Raw genomic sequence first — 20,399 nt, forward strand, 5'->3', positions numbered from 1 at the left:
ACTCTGATGAATAATTAGGCTGCTGTGAATGCATAAAGTAAGTGAGGAATAACTTTGAACCACTGCAAACTGTTAAAAATTAACTAGCTCCGTTTTTCACATTTTTAAGACCGTAAAAACAACAAAAAAAAACAGAGAGATTTATTTAATGACGATTCAAGCCTAGACCAAATCTGGGGATGGTTTGAAAATATTGTGCACTTGAATGTTCTGCAAGGGTTTTGTACAGAAAAAAATAAACAAAATTCTAGTTTGTGTACCAAAATTAGTTCTAAACAGCTAATTTTAATCAATGAAATATTTTAAAGGTGCACTGTGTAACTTTTTCACCTGCTTGTTTCCATGGATATGTCATTGCTCTGCTTGGAATGTCCCACAGTGTGACATTAAACAGCTTTACTTTACATTTATTCAATTACAGGTGGTTTTATAGCTCAAAAATACCCAGAAAAATAACATTCTGACTGTGAGCGGGGTCGCCTCTCCACAGCTCTGACCTGTAACTTAGTCTGGTTTGGTCTCTGTAAAGATAGAAAGGTTTAATGCCATACTGAGAAACATTCCAGTCGCTTGTTAGAAGAAAGAAAATGAATGCTCTTATTGCTTTGAACCGATTCTGTACACCACTGCCTTTTAACAACCCCCATGTTTTATTTTCCTTTTCTGAAGAAGAAAAATCTTCACATGATGCATATTTCAGTTTTTAACTTTTGTCTGTGACTGTCTCTGCCTGGTCTGGTTCTGGAGGACAACAATGATACACAGTGCCTGACCTTAACAACATTTGCCCCATGTTATCTGTTATTTTCTACGTTTCTAGCGTAACTTCTGAAGAAGAAAAATACTGCTCACATTTTCCTTCTGATTTCCTTCTGCTTCAGTTTTCATATTTTGCGTTTTCTTTTGAATAACCTTCTCTGCTTTTTCCTTTTGTCTAATGTGACTGTCTCTGCCTGGTCTGGTGTCATTTAATGTGGATTTTCGAGTTGGATTTCGCAGCTTTAATACAAAAACCTGATTAAATTAATGAATGAATTTTAGTAAGTTAGCAGTAAGGTAGTTTAGTAAATTAGGGTTGTAAAAAATGGTACCTGGATACTACCTAATCAATTTCTTTTTAATCTAGTGTGTAAAGTAGTAATTTTGACAAGATACGGACAAAAAAATAAAATAAATTGGACTCTTTTTGGAAGTTGTGATTAGTTTTGAATCATCTTTGTTGATATAATAACTAGTATAAGACCATCATGACAATATCAAAGAATTATTTTGTGTTGAAAATTTGCCTTTTTCTTAGTAAATACTTTGAAAAATTGTGTACAATTTTAACATTAGTTTAATTTGTATAGATTTTTGGACTTGTTTCAATGGACTTCAAGTGGTCTAACTTCATTTTCAGAATGTTGAAAACAAAATAATCGTGTAAAAAAAAAAAAGTTACCTAGATACTACTGAACCAATTTCTATCTAATCTAGTAGTAATTTTGACAAGATACGGACAAAAAAATAAAATAAATTGGACTTTTTGGGAAGGTGTGATTAGTTTTGAATCGTCTTTGTTGATATAATAACTAGTATAAGACCACCATGACAATATCAAAGAATTATTTTGTGTTGAAAATTTGCCTTTTTCTTAGGAAGTACTTTGAGAAATTTGTACAATTTTAACATTAATTTGATTTATTTTAATTTGTGTAGATTTTATGACTTGTTTCAGTGTACTTTAACTGGTTTAACTTAATTTTCAGAATTTGGCGGGGGGGATCACTTAAAAGTTCACCAAAATTAACTCTACAGATGGTTTATCTTAAAAGTAAATGTTGGCGCAGTTATGACAAATATGTTATGTAAGTATGTTTGATTTAAAAGTGCGATGTGTAACTTTTAAGATGGATGGTCAACTACTTGCTTGTCTGCATGGTGATGTTATTTTTTTCATGGAATGTTCCCCAGTATGGCATTCTACCATTTATTCAATTACAGGCATTTTATACACTAACGGTGAAAAGTTTTAGAACACCCTAATTTTTCCAGTTATTTATAGCAATTCAAGTCGTGCAAGTCCAATGAAGAGCTTGAAATGGTACAAAGGTAAGAACTGAACAGCCAGAGGTTTAAAAAAAATAATATAAAAGATAACAAAACACAAGTCAAAGCTCTGCCAAAACTACCTCAGGAAAAAAAAAACAAGATGGTAAAGCTTGAAAACACGAAGTGTCCAGCACAGTCTCCAGACTTAAACCCCATCGAGCTGGTTTTGGGATGAACTGGACAGAAGAGTGAAAGTCAAGAAACCTACAAGTGCCACACATTTATGGGAACTTCTGCAACAGACTTGGGAAGAACTTTCTCAAGAATACCGTATTTTCCAGGCTATTAGACGCGTTCTTAAGCCTCCAACCCCATCAAAAAACGATTGCGCCCCCCACAGTACAGAGCGCCCTATACACGAATCCACTCGGGTGTCCCAGTACGACTTTAGTAAACTACAAAGCCGCACCACCCGCAGCGCACGCAAAAACACACGGAGCAGAGAGCGACCGCACAGCGAAAAACACCCGCAGCCACACTCATCACTCCACTCCGACGAGGAACGAAACGAAAAAGCGAGTGTAATGTGCCACTTCTAGACACAACTGAACAACTGAGTCACTGCGAACACGCCGACAATCCAGCGGTCCCAGACAGCACCCTCCCTACACGCCACAACTGAACAAAGCCCAGAGTCACCGTGAACGCGACAAACAAAGTCCCACTGACCCATCCAACTGTTATGTTTCGTTTAAAGTCCGGTGTGGTTTATTTGTGAAAAAAGTTCCAAAATAGACCATTTAATGACAGTGCGCCTAATAGTCCGGAAAATACGGTATTTGATTTCTACTGTAAAAAAACGAGCCACGAGTGTGTTCATGTGCCAAAGGTGGACACTTCCATGAATCAAAAGTTTAGAATACGTTTTGGTCAACAGTAAACGGTAAAAAACTAGAAAAAGTGTGGTGTTCTAAAACTTTTGAATGGTAGTGAAGCTCAAAAATGCCTTGAAACTTGAATTTAATTTCCCTTTTGGATCAATAAAGTTTGTCTAAGTCTAAAAACGTGATTCTTACCATGTGCAGGCTTGCTCCTCCATAGATCTAACTTGTCTCCACTGTGATAACCAAATTTATTTCCATACTGTGAAATAATCCAGGCAAAGCAGTAACAAAGCAGAAAAGTTACACAGTGCACCTTTCTTTCGTTCTTTCTACCCACCAGACATGAATAGTATTTGTTTACACCTCGTTCAATTTTAAACTCAAAGAGGGCTCCTTAACCTTTTCACCCCGATATTCCCATAGCAGACAGGCAATGCTCCCCACTCACCCATTCACATATTCACTCGTTCACACACACAAACAATGGAAGGTGTCTGTAGCATGGCTCCAGTGCGGCGCTCTCCGCAGGTCAGTGTTCATCGGGATACAGCGCCCCCGTCAGGTAGCCGTTGGTGCCGTGGCTCTTGTTGGTGCCGTTGGTGGCGCTGCTGTGGTGCCTCTGATTGGCCGACGGGGCGGGAAGGGGCGGGCTCTCGTCTTCATCCGAGCTGGACTCGATGTCGCTGCGGTCGTCTTTAGACACCTGGAGCAGAGAATCAGAGCAGATCAGTCATATTAGATTTTCTCATTACGGAGTGTGGAGTGTGACGAATGGAGCCGGGATTGAAAAAGGAGGAACAATCAATCAGCAGAAGAAAACGGCGGGACATATTCAGGAAACATGTAACAGTCATTTATTAGCAGCGAGAACTTAAAATATCTGAAGTAATTTTAAAATTGATTAAACTGTTAATGCGTATCACCCTAAACATATATTAATTTGACTCTAGAAATGTGAAAATGATTCTAAGGAACTGTATGTATGTAAGCTTTTGTATGATTTTTTTTTTTATTTCACAATAATAATTCCATATATAGTTTCCTCCGCAGGGTGGCTGGGCGCTCCCTTAGAGACAGGGTGAGGAGCTCAGTCACACGGGAGGAGCTCGGAGTAGAGCCGCTGCTCCTCCATGTGGAGAGGAGCCAGTTGAGGTGGCTCGGGCATCTGTTCTGATGCCTCCTGGACGCCTCCCTCGAGAGGTGTTCTGGGCATGTCCCACAGGGAGGAGGCCCCGGGGAAGACCCAGGACACGCTGGAGGGACTATGTCTCTCGGCTGGCCTGGGAACCCCGGAGGAGCTGTAGGACGTGTCTGGAGTGAGGGAAGTCTGGGAGTCCCTGCTTAGGCTGCTGCCCCCGCGACCCGGCCCTGGATAAGCGGACGAAAATGGATGGATGGATGAAATTCCATATAAGGCTGTGCAATTAATTGAATTTTGATCGTGATTTCAATTTGTGTGAAAAACGATCTCCAAACTCATATAATCGAGTTGAAACGATCTTAAAGTTTATTTTGGGATATTTTTTTCATAGAGATTCTAGAACAGATGGATATATAGTTTATTTTGGATACATTTATGCTTTTCTAGGCCTTATTTCATTTTCAAAGTATAATTTATTCATTTTATGTTTTACGCATCGCAAAACTGCTCTAAGGTTCATATTTGGAGCAGGCTACATACGGAAGGTGATCATCTAAATCTAACTTGTTAATCTCAACATGCACATGAGTCCCCTGGTGTTTCACTAGCCTGATTCATCAGCCGGTTTCACTCTGTAGAAACCGTCTGACCTCGCAACATTAGGATTCGTTCGCTTAATGGTAGGCGGGTACTTTTTTATTTTACCAATCGCTGCTATTTGGTCGTGACGTATGTAATGTGCCAAATCCCGTAGGAAGAAGAAGGGCAATAACGTCTTTCCTCTTGATAAAATTCACCAAACATTTTCTTTGTTCCAGCTTTAAATCCTCGATCTCGGGAATCGTTGCCAACACAGAATGTACGGCTTCGTCTACATCCATCTCGATCGCTTTGTTTACTGTTGTGCTGTACCACAAACGGGACCCAGACAGGCGCTTGAGTTTGACGTCATGGCTTCACAGCTCTTCTCTGATTGGCCAGCGCGCGGTCTACAACTTCCGGGGTTCTTGCAAAACGTCTAGTGTATTCCAATTCCTGATCTAGTCGCTGGAGAGAAATGAATTTGTGCGGAGGCAGCCTGACTAGTGTTTCTCATCTACCATTTGACAAACTGATAAAGGCAAAACAATGAGTCGCCCATATACCTCCTGTTTCCTTGGATGCTACACTTCTGCTGTTCTCATTTCATCCAGCAATTTTGAGACCATTCATCCATCCACACTCAACCCGGGCACGTTTTCCTAACAATATTGTAGCCTGTGCTCTTGAGGTATTAGCTGTGTTCTTTGGTAATGAGATGCTAATTGTTTATGTAGCGTTAAGAAGCCCCATGTCCACGGCAGAGTGTCAGTACAGGATGTTTTACTTGTGCTTGTGTCAAACCAACTCATTCAATTAGAGCTGTAACAGAAACCAGGACAAAGTGGATGCACAATATTGCTTCAAGTCAGTCTTAAGTTGTACGAGTTAAATATTGTGTCAGCTGAAAACAAAGCTACTACATGCTTGAAAATAAACAAAATAAAATAAATAAATCAGTTAAAAGGGCCCATATTACGCTATTTTCTGATCTAAGTAAACTCCACACACCTTCACTAGAATCATTTGGATAATTTCAGGAATTTCTGGAATTGCCAATCTCTATTGAACTAAAGGTAACTTGAAAACTACCACTACATGACATCACAAAGTGGAACAGAGCATTTCGAGCTTTAGAGATGGAGACAGACTAATAATAAAGGATTACTCAAACAATGCAACTTTCAGATTAAGAAACAGTTCATAACATTTAAACAAATCGCATGGTTCCCACTCTTTTTCATTGTCAACATTTCAAAACTTTTCCATGACTTTTTCACGACCTAAGTGAATTTTCCATGACTTTACAGCACCTACATGTGTAGAATTGAGCATACTACTGTTAAATCTGAAATGTTGTCCCTTTCCACTCACCTTATGGTTTGGCATTATAGTTTTTAACATTCAAAATACTGACAGTGCATTTATTGTTGTCTTTTTTAAACAAAAGGCACAGAAGTTCAGAAATAATCATAATAACCTAATGAAAACTTAACAGAACGCTGTATTTGCATGAAAGAGATACTAAAATTGACTTTTCCAAAACTTTCATTGAATTTACAAAATTCCATGACTTTTCCAGGCCTGAAAAATGACATTTACAATTTCCATGACTTTTCCAGGATTTCCATGACTGCTGGAACCCTACATAGTGATACAAACATTGCCTAATAAGTTTTTACAAAATATAAAACGGATTTAAACAACACATTTTCAGTATCTTAACAAAAAATAAGGAGTGACTGACTGAAAATGCTCACTTCCTTGTGACTGTAACTTTAATTGAAAGAGACTTGCATATACATACAGAATCAGCTCATCAAAAGGTTCAAATGTTCAGAAAAAAATCATAATAGTCCAACGTTAACTTAACAGAACACTGTAGTTGACTGAAAGAGATACTAAAATTCCATGACTTTCTCGAAACTTTCATCAACTTTCATTTCCAGGCCTGGAAAATGACACTTGCAATTTCCACGACTTTTCCAGGATTTCCATGGACTGTGGGAACCTTGAAACTAGTACTGCCCCTTATATTTTTTTTCCTGATAAGAAGTAGAGAGTAGAAACTTTACTTCTGATGATAAGAAGTAAAGTTAAAATCAAATATTGGTTTTAGTGTGATACAAATCAGTCTGGACATTTTAAAGGTGTAAAAAGCCTTTCCATTGTGTATTTTGATTCTCAAGCCGATTATCCAATCAGAAAGCAGAATGATCTCAAAGGGCTTTCTGTATTTGTCTTCAGTATGAAACAAGTTCAGCTTCAGTTTGTTGTGCAGTTGTTTTTTTTTAAACCAGTAGTGCATGCGGCTATCACCTTTAGTCAACTGAAATTCATATCATGTTTAATCATTGGCAAACTCGACCACTTCCTCTTTAGAGATACGAGGATGACGTCAATTTCAGACCACACTGCACCCATTTTCCAGCTCCAAATGAGTTTTTACCATCAGCTTTTTCAATTTTAGCATCAAATACAGCTGATTTTTCAATTTAAAGTGTGACATAATGCGCAATTTTAGTCCTATAAAGTTCCTATATTACGCAAAATTGACTCTTGTGAGCTTTAAGCCGCTGTTACCGCCTCAAAAACAAACCTGGCATGTTTGAGTAATCCTTTATCTTTAGTCTGTCTACATCTGCAAATCTCAAAATGCCCCGTTCCACCTCGAGATGTCAGGAAGCAGAAAGTGAACAGATACTTTTAACCTTTTTTCAGTAGAGATTCTGGGTAATTCCAAGTCTGCAATCATCCAAATGATTAGAGTTTAAACTCACAGAAGAGCACTTCCTGTGTGATCACAAGGTAGAAGAGTGTTTTCTGTTTGAGGAGGAACTCTGAATATGCAATGTTTGTGTGTTAAACGTGTAAATGAAACAAAACACAAGTCCAGGTCTGTTTGTGATAAGGAAACAGAACAATGCAGAACAGAAAACAGTGTAATATGGCCTTTTTAATCCACAGATGATTCATGCAGAAGAGAAACTTAAAAATAGAAAACAAAAAAAGCACCACCAGAAAAAGCACACCCAGCAGACTTGTTTAGGTTGTACTTACATGTAGCGGATTCCATTTCCCCACCTTGACGTTGGCATGGAGGACAAAGAAAAAAACGGCTAAATGAGTCTAGTGTTAATAGTATTATTTATGAATTCATGATGAATATTAACAGTAGATTGTGTTAGTATAAACTCTAATATGCAGGATTCATTTGACGTCTTTGTAGAGAGTTTAAACACGAGGTAGAGGGCTGATTATGATCTATGGTAAAAATTAAAAGTCCTACATTACTGCATTTTTCGGGTTATAAGGCGCACTTAAAAACCTTTAATTTTCTCAAAACTCGACTGGTGCGCCTTATGTATTAATTCTGGTTGTGCTTAGTGACCTTGGACCGATTTTATGTGGTACATGACTCTCAAAAATCTGTCAAAATGTTTTAGTACGACTTTGGTAAACTACGAAGCCGCATCGCTTGATGGATTGTTGGAGCATTATGGCTAGTCTAGTGAGGAGCCTCACGAAGTAAAGCCCAATTTACTATCTTTAGTCCGACAGAAGCTGACCACATCAGGGCACAAGGAGTGAGATGTTTTTTTCAGCGCTTATAGTTTATGCAAATTAGTCATGTGGTTTTAAGTTTTGATTTCTGTAAAACCTAAACAAATGTGCTCAAAGCTGCATTAAACACATTTTTACTCAATGTATATTTGAGTCGTCCACGTAGGAAATAAAAAAAAAACCAAACAAAATTATCCACCCACATTCACTTTAATAATACACATTCACCAAGACAGGGAGGCAACGCCGGGCGAATTACACCACGATCTGCCAATGGATTGTGGACGCCTGGACTAAGGGATCAGTCTCAAGTGTCGTTTGTTTCGCTTAATGCACCTTATAATCCAGTGCACCTTATGTATGAAAATAGACGAGAGAATTCAACATTATTGATATTGCCCCTTATAATCCGGTGCGCCTTATAGTCCGAAAAATACGGTACAAAAAATTTACTTGTGTGAGCTTTAAGCCATGTTATAATGTAGTGATCTTCTCAAAAACATGCCAGGAGTTTTGTTTTGTTTCATTCACACATGTTTGAGTAACTCTTTCTTATTGGTCTGTTTACATTTCCAAACCTCAAAATGCTCTGTTCCACCTTGTGATGTCATGTAGTGATAGTTTTCTAGTGAACAGCTCCCTTCCACCTTTTGTTTAGTATAGATCAACAAATCCAGGACTAAAATCATCCAAATGATTCTAGTGAAGGTGTATGGGGTTTAAAAACACAGTGGTGGATCAGAGTGTTTTCTATTTTGAGAGAAGAATGCAGAGTTTGTGTTTTAAACCTGTGTGAATGAAACAAAACACAGCGCCAGGTACGTTTTTGATGAAGAAAAACATTATAACATAGATCAGAAAATAGCGTAAAATAGGCCCTTTAAATGTCAAATTCTAGCCGTTTTGCTCTGGTTTATGTTTAAAAGGTTCAGTGGTCCAAAGTTATTCCTCACTTGCATTATGTATTCCAAACCTCCTAGTTATTCACGTCCAGTTTAATATTTTATCGTTTGTTTGTGTATTTATTTATGTGAATTGCTTACTTTGCACACCGGACCAGCTGCTTTTAGACTTTTTAGACTACCCACGGACCAGACTCATAACCGGAGGAGATGGAGCCATTTCTGAAGCAGACCCTAAACTGTGGATCACCCTCCCGTTTCACATCAGACCTGCTACTTACTACTTCCCCGGAGAGTTTTAAATTGCTGCTGAAAATGCCCTTTTTTTTATCCTAACTTTTAACTCAAGTTGATTTCCTGTAGTTTTATCTGTGTGCTTAACCTTGTTTTATTGTATTTACTAGTTCTCGCGGTTAACTCATATTCTGTTTTTATCGATATTGTTAAGAACTTTGTCGCAGTGCTGTCTGTTTTTAAATGTGCTATATAACTTTTCGCTTTTCGAAACTTTAAGAAACCAGACTGGAGTTTTGCAGTGACGGTAAAACAAACATACAAACTTGCAGTGTTCAGATTATCGGACATTAAAATGCTTTATAATTTGACGCAGACACAATACATCAGACTTATCTTGGTGTCAAGAGCTGCTTATACAAAATATCTGAACTGTGGCGAGTCAAATTTTGCTCAAATACGTGAAGAAAAAAATGGGTACATGTCTTTTAATCTTTCTGACAGTTTTAGTTTATAGTAATTAAAACATTTAAAACCTTTTCTGTCAGCAAAACTAAACAAAACTCAGATATATTTCTCACTTTTGTATTATAAAGTAGTGCAATTATTCAATCACACTATTATCATTTTTGTTTGTGTAGCCGTTCCCAAGCAGATAAATAACAATAACGTGAGTCAGCACCGGAATATATGACATTATACAACTGTGCAATTAATCAAATTTGAGTCGACATCGACACGTGGTAGTTTCTAATGTCAATGATCTGTCTGCAGCCAATCCTCTGTCAGTAAAAGCGTGCGGTTTGAAGCAGATTTCAGACTTTAGAGGAAGAAATTGGACCATCAGTCATAATGACAACAAATGAATCATACATTTATTCTCATATCACCCAGGCCTACAATATTGCATTCTAGAAAGTGAACACAAACCATTAGAGTTTAGTTAGAAGTTAGTGTTCAGTAAGCATTTAGTTAGAGATTACTGTATTTTCCGGGCTATTAGACGCGCTCTTAAGCCTCCAACCCCATCAAAAAACGACCGCAATCCAGAGCGACCTATACACGAATCCACTCAGGTGTCCCAGCATGACTTCAGCAAAATACAAAGCCGCACCACCCGCAGCGCACACAGCGACCGCACAGCGAAAAACACCCGCAGCCACACTCATCACTCCACGCCGACGAGGAAAGGAACGGAGGAACGAACTGAAAAAGCGAGTGCAATGTGCCACTTCTAGACACAACTGAACAACTGAGTCACTGCGAACACGCCGACAATCCAGCGGTCCCAGACAGCACCCTCCCTCCACGCCACAACTGAACAAAGCCCAGAGTCACCGTGAACGCACCAAACAAAGTCCCACTGACCCATCCAACTGTTGTGTTTTGTTTAAAGTCCGGTGCGGTTTATTTGTGAAAAAAGTTTGAACATAGACCATTTAATGACAGTGCGTCTTATAATCCAGAGCGCCTAATAGCCCGGAAAATACGGTAGTTAGAGATTAGTTAGCGATTAAATAGTTGATAGTTAGTGTTTAGTTAGTGTTTCGTCTCTCACCTTTCCTTTGGAGATGGCTCTGCAGGCTGTCCGTACGATGAGGTAGGACCAGAAGGAGTGGAGCAGCTGCAGCAGGAGGAGCAGCAGGTTAAAGAGCCACCAGGATGGGTACGGCCCCACGATCTCCCAGCTCTCAAACAGAGTGGTGTTTAGAATCCTGGAAAAACAACATGGAAAAATGTTTTTATATTAGAATGATTGATATCAATTGATACTTTGCAGCCGATGCCATCAACCTTCCCAGGGGATGTGATGCTGCTCAGTGTTTCCCACACATAGACCAACCTGTGCCGCAGCACCACAGAATGAAAACAGAGCGCCACAAATTGATTCTGCCTCTTTTTTCAATGCAATTTTATCACTCTCACTCACACACAAAGAGAGAGAGTGAAAATAAAACACTTGCCCTATTTGCTCTCTGGACCCAACTCTGTCTGCCCGCGGTGCGGCAGTGTGTGGGTGGGACGGGAAACCGGTCCTCCTGCGGGACCGGACCCCGAGTCTGCGGAGCACGGTGTCAGCAAAGTGCGATCAGTCGACGGTTGCACTTTGCCCCGAAGGGCACGCAGCTCTGCACCCGTCCTTTCGCCTGCGGTAACCCGACAGTCTGCGTGGGTGCACCTCCAGGCCCGTTCCGACACTTGGAACCATAACGAAGCCTGGCCCGGGCTCCCCACCGCGCAATAAATGGGCTAAAACCCAAGAGGTCCCTTATGAAGGGCACTTGAGTCATTTTTCAGAAAGCCACGTAAAATGAGGTGTTCTGATAGGACACGCATATGCACCAAATAATGACTAATGCTGTTTCATTATTTTATTTAGTTGTCTTGTTTATGTCTAATTATAGCATTTTATTTATTTAATTTGTATTATTATACAGTTGTTACATTATACTATTTATTTTGTTTGACCAAAAGGTTAAATACAAGAATAAGTTAATGTTGGCTGAGTTAAGTATTTGAAATAAATAGTTTAAGATTTAGTTGTTTTTTTCTGTAACTGATTCATTGAATGTCAAAGAATCTAAAGTCCATGCAAAAACTAAACTTCAACATCAATTTTGGTAAGTAATTCTCAACATGAAACTTAAAATACAGATTTTCCTCTAACATACTTTGTATGAGCAAACTGTGCCGTAGACGCTGCTCTGTCTGAGACTTTGTTTAATCTGACCAGAAGGAACTGGATTAGTTGGAACTACAACAGGTGATCGGATTTGTGCTGTTAAAAAAGTTTCTCACACACCAAATTACTGTCACTGAAGATGCTATTGCTTTGCCTGGAATGCTCCACAGTATTGCTTTAAACTACATCTCATATTTGTCATACAATAGTTGTGTCCTTGAGTTAAACCAAAACGAATAAATGTGTAAAGTGTAATATTTGAAAATTCAACCAAGAAGACTGTGTTTCCTTGTTCCAGTTATCTATCCATCGCTGTCAGCCAACCAAAACCTTTGTATATTTTTGTCTTTCACCCATCATTCTTCAGAGTATGATTATAGACCAACACAGCACACTTCCTCTCCCCGTCCTCCAGCCACTGCAGCTCTGGGAATACCTGATAGCTTCCCTTTAGTAACAGTACAGTATAAGATATGTATTTATGCGTTCTGCCTCTTTACTTATTTACATTTCATATATCTACTAGTTTAGCACTCGTCTTGTGTTATATATGTCCAGAGTTATATTTATCCTTGGGCAAATTTGTGCAAATGGCTGTCTGTGAATCATCCTCGGGAAACTGACTCCATGGCAACGGCTTTACAGTAATGACAACTTTACTACTGCTGCGATGGGGGCTGCCGAAAATATGTGCTTCATATCTCGGCGTGGAGGCAGGGAGAGCGAGCAGGCCTAAGTGCTCCGATTCACAACGTTATTTTAAAATCAGCTGAGATTACTAGTAAATTTAGAAAGGATTCATAACAACTCGGCAAATGCGTTGGCAATTTTTGAATGTGTGGGTGTAATAACGACTTCCGGGTTCGATGGGATTACAGACTCATTCGCTTTCATTTTAGTTTAGTTTTAGAGAATCCTAATCAGCTCCAGTTTCTCTCTCTCTCTAGGGCTGATGTGGATTATTATTATTTTTTGTTTATATTTTTATTTTCTTTATGTTTTGAGCTGATACCGATGTCCAATATTTGCCCTGCTGCAATCCATGTATCATTCGTTCATTTGTTTTTCCAATATAAAACCAAAAATCAGAAAAAGGAAAAAAAGAAAAACTGTTTTCTTCATCATTTGTCTCCAAAACCAAAATGAAAAAATGGATGATGATTCATTTTTTCATTTTTCAATTTTGTGTTTAAATGAATAATGGAAAAAACGAATAACAGCCGTTTCTCATTTTTCGTGGCTTAAACTGCAATGCAGGACTGAACCAGGACTGAACCAGGACTGAACCAGGACTGAACCAGGACTGAACCAGCACTGAACCAGGACTGAACCAGGACTGAACCAGGACTGAACCGGCACTGAACCGGCACTGAACCAGCACTGAACCAGCACTGAACCAGGACTGAACCAGCACTGAACCAGGACTGAACCAGGACTGAACCGGCACTGAACCGGCACTGAACCGGCACTGAACCGGGACTGAACCGGGACTGAACCGGGACTGAACCGGGACTGAACCGGGACTGAACCGGGACTGGACTAGGACCAGACTGAGATCTGGACCTCAGTTTAGACTGGGATTTAGACCGGGATTTAGACCGGGATTTAGACCGGGATTTAGACCGGGATTTAGACCGGGATTTAGACCAGGAGCAGACCGGGACCTGGACCAGGATTGAGACCGGGATTTAGATCGGGACTGAGACTGGGAAGAGACTGGGACCGAGACCGGAACTGAGACTGGGATTGAGACCGGAACTGAGACTGGGACCAGGACTGAGACCGGGACTGAGGCCGGGACTGAGACCAGGCCGGAGCAGATGTCCGTGAAGCGCAATCGGGCGACGGCCGCACTTACCTCTGTGCAGCGCAGAGCTCTGCCTGCGGTCATCAGACGGTCTACGCGGACGCACCTTAGTCCTGGGTTAGTCCTGGGTTAGTCCTGGGTTAGTCCTGGGTTAGTCCTGGGTTAGTCCTGGGTTAGTCCTGGGTTATCACGGGCAGTAACGGGTGAAATGTTAACGGGTCCAGGCGGGTGCGGGTTTCTAAAAATGGACCTGTGTTGGTCACGCCGGTCATGTTGGTCACATGCGATGATCGCCGTGGCCCAACATCCACCGCTTTGGGCCTCTTAGTACCTGTAGTGATTCATTTTTGCGGTTATTGCGACAGCCCTACTTGTACATTTACATTTATATAATTATATCTTATTTCACACATGTCTCTTGCTCTTTTTTTCTACTTATTTAGAATTTATTATAACCATTTGTATTTTTGCTCTTTGTTATTATATTTATTGTGATGTGTGAGCTACTGTGCCCAAATAATTTCCCTTGTGGATCAATAAAGTTTGTCTAAGTCTAAGACAGTGCCAAAAAATACCTGTATAGAACATTGACATCGATAATATTGACGGATAGTGGAATTGATCTATTACCCATAGTTTTGAAGAATGATATTTTAAAAGGTACACAGTGTAACTTTTCTGGTAGAGAGCCTGGTCTTGCTTGTCTCCATGGAGATGCTGCTGATTTGTCCGAAATGTTCGACATATGAAACAAAACTATGAAGACAAACAAATCACGCCACCAGATCAAGTCACAAGACAGATCTGTGGAGAGGTGAGTTTAACGGTGGCAGAGAAGGAAAAAGGAGGATGAGTAGGAGGTGGAGGAGGAGGAAGGGGAGGAAGAGGAGGAAGTAGAAGGGGAGGTGGAGGAAGAGGAGGAATAAAAGGAAGAAGAGGAGAAGGAGGAGGAGAGAGGAGAAGAAAGAGGAGGAGAAGGAGCAGAAGGAGAAGGTAGAGGAAGAAAAAGTGGAGGAGGAGGAAGAGAAGAACAAATGGAAAGTTCGACAGTACGAAATCAAACTATGAAGACAAACAGGTCACGCCACCAGACCAAGTCACGGGTCAGATCTGTGGAGAGGCGAGTTTAAGGAGAAAAGCAGAGAAGGAAAAAGAGGAGGAGGACGAGGAGGAGGAGGAGTAGTAAAAGGAAGAAGAGGAGAAGCAAAAGGATGAGAAGGACGAACAGGAGGATGAACAGGAAGAAGAGGAGAAGGAGGAGGAGGTGAAGAAGGAGGAGGAGGAGGAGGAGGAAGAGGAGAAGAGGATAGAAGAGAAGAACATTCGACAGTATGAAACAAAACTATGAAGCCAAACAGCTCACGCTACCGAACCGAGTCACGAATCAGATCTGCGGAGAGGCGACTTTAATAATAAGATGTAAGAATAAATGTTTTCTGAGGTATTTTTAACTGTAACAACACTTTTAATCGAATAAATACAAGTTGGGCAAGTTTGATCTGACTCTAAAAGGCAAAGCAATAACGTCACCATGGAAACAAGCAGTTTGACAGATGACAAGCTGACAGATCCCCCACCCGAAAAGTTACATAATGCACCTTTAAAGTGTTCGCCCGCACAAAAACAAGTCCTTCTAGATTATTTTCAAACATCAAATTATTTTACCGTTATAATCTAGGCCTAAAAATGCTTTCACTATATTTAGTTGGATAAATTTGTACAGACAAGGAAACTATTTATTCCCTCAGAATTCATTTGTCCGTCGTTGTTCCCGTGAGGTCACACTTTCCCCGCTTGTACGTAGCAGGAGATGTGGCAAAACTGAAAATTCCACGATCGCTTGACAAAAACGCACCGACCACAATGGCTTGATTTTTATTGGCCAATTTGTTTGGTTTTCTCCCGTCGAGGTTAACGCTGCTGCCGTATCCATAGAAACTATTACTTAGCAACAAAATTCACGGCAATGTGTCTCAACCCCTCACTGTAGAGAAAAAGTAGTACAAAAAAAAAAGAAAAAAAAAAAAGAAGAGAAAAGAAAAAACACTGGCTGGTGCAGACGTGGGAGCCCAAAAATAACTTGGCGCTTTGCGTAGAATGTTAATGGAAGGGTTTGAGAGAAGACGTTTGGGATGAAGAAGAGGGGGAGGAAGAGGGGGAGGAAGAGGGGGAGGAAAAGGAGGAAGGGGAGGAGCAGGAAAAGGAGAACAAGGAGGAAGAGACGGAGGTGGAGAAGAAAGAGGAGGGGGAGGAGTAAGAAGAGGAAAGGAGGAGGAGAATGACAAGGAGGTGGCAGAAAAGGAAAAAGAGGAGGACGAGGAGGAGGTGGAGAAGAAGAAAGAAGAGGAGGAGGAGGAAGAGAAGGAGGCAGAAAAGGAGAACAAGGAGGAAGAGACGGAGGTGGAGAAGAAAGAGGAGGGAGAGGAGTAAGAGGAGGAAAGGAGAATGAGGAGGAGATGGCAGAGAAGGAAAAAGAGGAGGAGGATGACGAGGAGAAGAAAGAAGAGGAGAAGGATGAAGGGGAGGTGGAGGGAGAGAAGGAGGAAGAAAAGGAGAACGAGGAGAAAGGCGGACGTGCGGAAGAAAGAAGAAGGAGAGGAGAAAGAGGAGGAGGTGGGAAAGAAGTAAAAAGAAAAGGAGGACGAAGAGGAGGAGGCGGTGGAGAAGAAGGAAGAGGAGGAATAGGAGGAGGAGGAAAAGGAGAACAAGGAGGAAGAGGGGTAGGTGGAGAAGAAAGAGGAGGGAGAGGAGTAAGAGGAGAAGGAGGAGGAGGAGAATGAGGAGGAAAAAGAGAACAAGGAGAAAGAGGCGGAGGTGCAAAAGGAAGAGGAGGGGCAGGAGGAAGAGGAGGAGGTGGCAGAGAAGGAAGAAGAGGCGGACGACGAGAAGGAGAAGGAGGAGGAGGAGGAAGAAGGGGAGGTGGAGGAAGAGAAGGAGGAGGAAAAAGAACAAGACGAAAGAGGTGGAGGTGCAAAAGGAAAAGGAGGGAGAGGAGGAAGCGGAGGAAAGGAGGAGGAAGAGGAGGAGGTGGCAGAGAAGGAAATAGAGGAGGAGGAAGAGAAGAAAGAAGAAGGGGTGGTGGAGGAAGAGGAGGAGGAGAAGGAGGAGGAGGTGGTAGAGGAGGAAAAAGGAGGAGGACAAGGAGGAGGTGGAGAAGGAGGAGAAAGAGGAGTAAGAGGAAGAGGAGGAGGAAAAAGGGGAGGTGGAGGAAGAGGAGGAGGAGAAGGAGAATGAGAAGGAAAATGAGGAGGGGGTGGCAGAGAAGGAAAAAGAGGATGAGGACGAGGAGGAGGAAGAAGGGGAGATGGAGGAAGAGGAGGAGTAAAAGGAGGAAGAGGAGACGCAGAAGGCGAAGGATGAAGAACAGGAGGATGAAGAGAAAGAAGAAAAGGAGCAGGAGGAGGAGGAGGTGAAGAAGAAGGACAACGAGCAGAAGAAGGAGGAGGAGAAGGAGGTGGTGGAGGAGGAGGAAGGGGAGAAGAAAGAGAAGGACCAGAAGGAGAAGAAATAGGAAGAAAAAGAGCAGAAAGAGGAAGCGCAAAAGGAAAAGGAAGAGGAGGAAAAGGAGGTAGAAGAGAAGAAGAGGAGGACGGAGAGGGAGGAGAGGAGGCACTTACCAGACGGGGTAAACTCCCAGTCTGGAGCTGATGAAGAGGATGGCGAACATGGCAAACAGGAGGTTGCACAAGATTTGGCACTTGGCGTAGTTGGCCATTTTGGCAGCCTGCAAGAGAGGGAAAAGAAGAAGTGGTATTGGCAGGAGCGCTTTGGTTTTGAGGATTTACTGCAGTGATTCTGAAGCTGTTTTCAATCACTCACATTTAACTAAAATACACGGATCACTGAGTCCGGCTTTAGTTGAGTTTGGTGTATTTTAGATTTTAATACGTTAGTTCGTAATATGGCCAAGCTAAAATTGCCTAGATATTTGGATTCCTGTGGTTCTGATTTAGACTTTGCCCACTTTTAGTTTATATATATAGTCTATATTACGCAAAATAGACTCTTGTGAGCTTTACGCCATGTTATAATGTATTTACTTAATCAAAAACAGACCTGGAGTTGTGTTTTGTTTCATTCACACACGTTTGTTTACATCTCCAAAGCTCAAAATGTTCTGTTCCACCTCGTGATGTCATGACAAGTACTGCACTTGTCAAGTTAGCATCTACCTTTTACCTTTAGTTCAGTAGAGATTGGAAATTCCAGGGCTGAAAGCAGAGGCGGTGCAACCATTAGGCAAAAGTAAGCTGCTGCCTAGGGCCCCCAAACCTTGAGGGGCCCCCAACAAATTGCCCTCAGTGTCACTAATGACCGAGGCCTCAGAGCAATTAGATTTTCTCTCAATGTGACATTAAATGAGAGTAGTTTACTTTCAAACAATAATCAAAATAATAATAATAATAATAATAATGATAATAAGAATCACTTGCAATGGATGTAAACAAAAATGTAATTTTACCAGCAAAAAAATTAAACGACTTTCAGTTCTAGTTATTTAGTAAGCGACCAAACTAATAAGACAAGTTTCCAATCCACCATAATTCAAATAAATAGAGATGTGCATGTCTCAAGGACAATGTGCAAAAACAGACAATAAATATATATTTAAAAAAAGAAGGGCCCCAAACTGAACTCCACCACTGGCTGAAATGACTGCCAAATGATTCTAGTAAAGGTGTGTAGAGTTTAAAAATACCATGGAGCACTTCCTGTATTACCACATGACATCCCAAGTTGGAACAGATTGTTTTCTGTTTGGGAGAAGAAGTCAGCCTGAATATGCAGAGTTTGTGTGTTAAAAATGTGTGAATGAAACAAAACATAACAAAACTCCAGGTATGTTTTTGATGAAAAACAACATAATAACATATATCATAACAAAGATCATAACATAGATTATAATATAGATCATAGCGTAGATTATTACATAGATCATAACATATATAATAACAGATCATTACATAAATCATAACTTAGATCATAACATGGATCATATCTTGGACCATATCTTGGACCATGACGTACACCATGACGTACACCACGTACACAACGACGTACACCACGACATGGATCATAACTTATATCATAACATGGATCATAACAAAGATCATGACTTTGATCATGATTTGGACCATATCTTTGACCATATCTTGGACCATGACGCACACCATGACGTACACCATGACGTACACCACGACGTACACAACGACGTACACCACGACATGGATCATAACTTATATCATAACATGGATCATAAAAAAGATCATGACTTTGATCATGACTTGGACCATATCGTGGACCATATCGTGGACCATATCGTGGACCATGAGGTGGACCATAACATGGACCATGACTTAGACCATGACTTAGATCATGACTTAGACCATGACTTAGATCATGACTTAGATCATGACTTAGATCATGACGTAGATCATGAGTAGATCATGAAGTAGATCATGAAGTAGATCATGAAGTAGATCATGAAGTAGATCATGATGTGGACCATGACTTGCACCATGACTTGCACCATGACGTGGACCATGACGTGGACCATGACGGTGACCATAACATGGACCATGACGGTGACCATAACGTAGGTCATAACTTAGATTATAACATAGATCATAAAGGCATAATATGAGCCCTTTAAGGTAGTATTCAGTATTCTAAATTGGTTTGCTAACAACATAAAAAAATAAAAACAAAAAACTAACCAACACTTAAAAAAGGAACCTGTCTTATCTTTTTTCATTAACCACTACCTGCACAAAGACACTCATTTTAATCATCAAAACTGTGAAAACAAAATTGTAGGGTTGTCAGAAAGTAATTTTGTAAAACACACAGAAAAAAAATCCACTTTGCAATAACTCAATACAGCGGGCCACTAAGCCTGTCATGATAATTACTACATCGAGAATCATGTGCACGTCTTCCTTTGTAGTAACTGGACATTCTTTGATTTTTTTGGTATTATGATGAGATTTGAGCTGTAGACAGTTTTTAATGAACTGCTATCACTCATTATAGACAAACTAACTTACTTACTTAAAGGTGCACTGTGTAACATTTTGGTTGGGGGTCTGTCATCTGCTTGTTTCTATGAATATGCCATTGCTGTGCCTGGAATGTTCCACAGTATGACTTTAAACAGCTCTACCTTACATTTATTCAATTACAGGTGGTTTTAAAGCTCAAAAATACCTAGAAAAACAGGCATTCTGACTGTCAGCGGGGTCGCCTCTCTGCAGATCTGACCTGTAACTTGGTCTGGTTTGGTCTCCGTTATGATTGAAAGGTTTAATTCTATACTGTGGAACATTCCAGTTGAAGCAATAACATCTCCATAGAGAAAAGCATGGACCCTCCACCAGAAAAATTACACAATGCACTCTTCTTTTTCTGCTGTTTTTTGCAATATTGTACATTTAGAATAGTTTTTGAAGATAATTCTGGTTTTGTTTTGCTTTCATTGTTAATGTATATAGTCTATATTTTCTTCAGCAATATATCTCAGTTCAAAATTTGTTATTGTGACTGACCTTATCAATAATATAACACCAAGTACCAC

General features: G+C 40.5%; 1 protein-coding gene across 2 annotated transcripts in view; it reads right to left on the reverse strand.

Moving 5' to 3' along the window:
• Positions 1-929: 929 nt before the first annotated feature.
• Positions 930-20,399, reverse strand: part of cers6 (ceramide synthase 6) — a 59,930-nt gene continuing 40,460 nt past the window's right edge. Inside the window, exons 8-11 of one of the 2 annotated variants that reach the window (XM_020928967.2) lie at positions 17,443-17,549; positions 10,894-11,050; positions 7,696-7,719; positions 930-3,618 (exon numbers count right to left, since the gene is read on the reverse strand). In XM_020928967.2, coding sequence (XP_020784626.1) covers positions 3,445-3,618; positions 7,696-7,719; positions 10,894-11,050; positions 17,443-17,549 — 462 coding nt within the window. In that variant the 3' untranslated portion in view covers positions 930-3,444. The remainder of the gene's footprint in view (positions 3,619-7,695; positions 7,720-10,893; positions 11,051-17,442; positions 17,550-20,399) is intronic. The other variant, XM_055150009.1, reaches the window with a different exon arrangement.

This window comes from Boleophthalmus pectinirostris, unplaced genomic scaffold (assembly GCF_026225935.1).
Source record: "Boleophthalmus pectinirostris isolate CB_2022bp ecotype Guang Dong unplaced genomic scaffold, ASM2622593v1 HiC_scaffold_1, whole genome shotgun sequence".
Taxonomy (NCBI): Eukaryota; Metazoa; Chordata; class Actinopteri; order Gobiiformes; family Gobiidae; genus Boleophthalmus; species Boleophthalmus pectinirostris.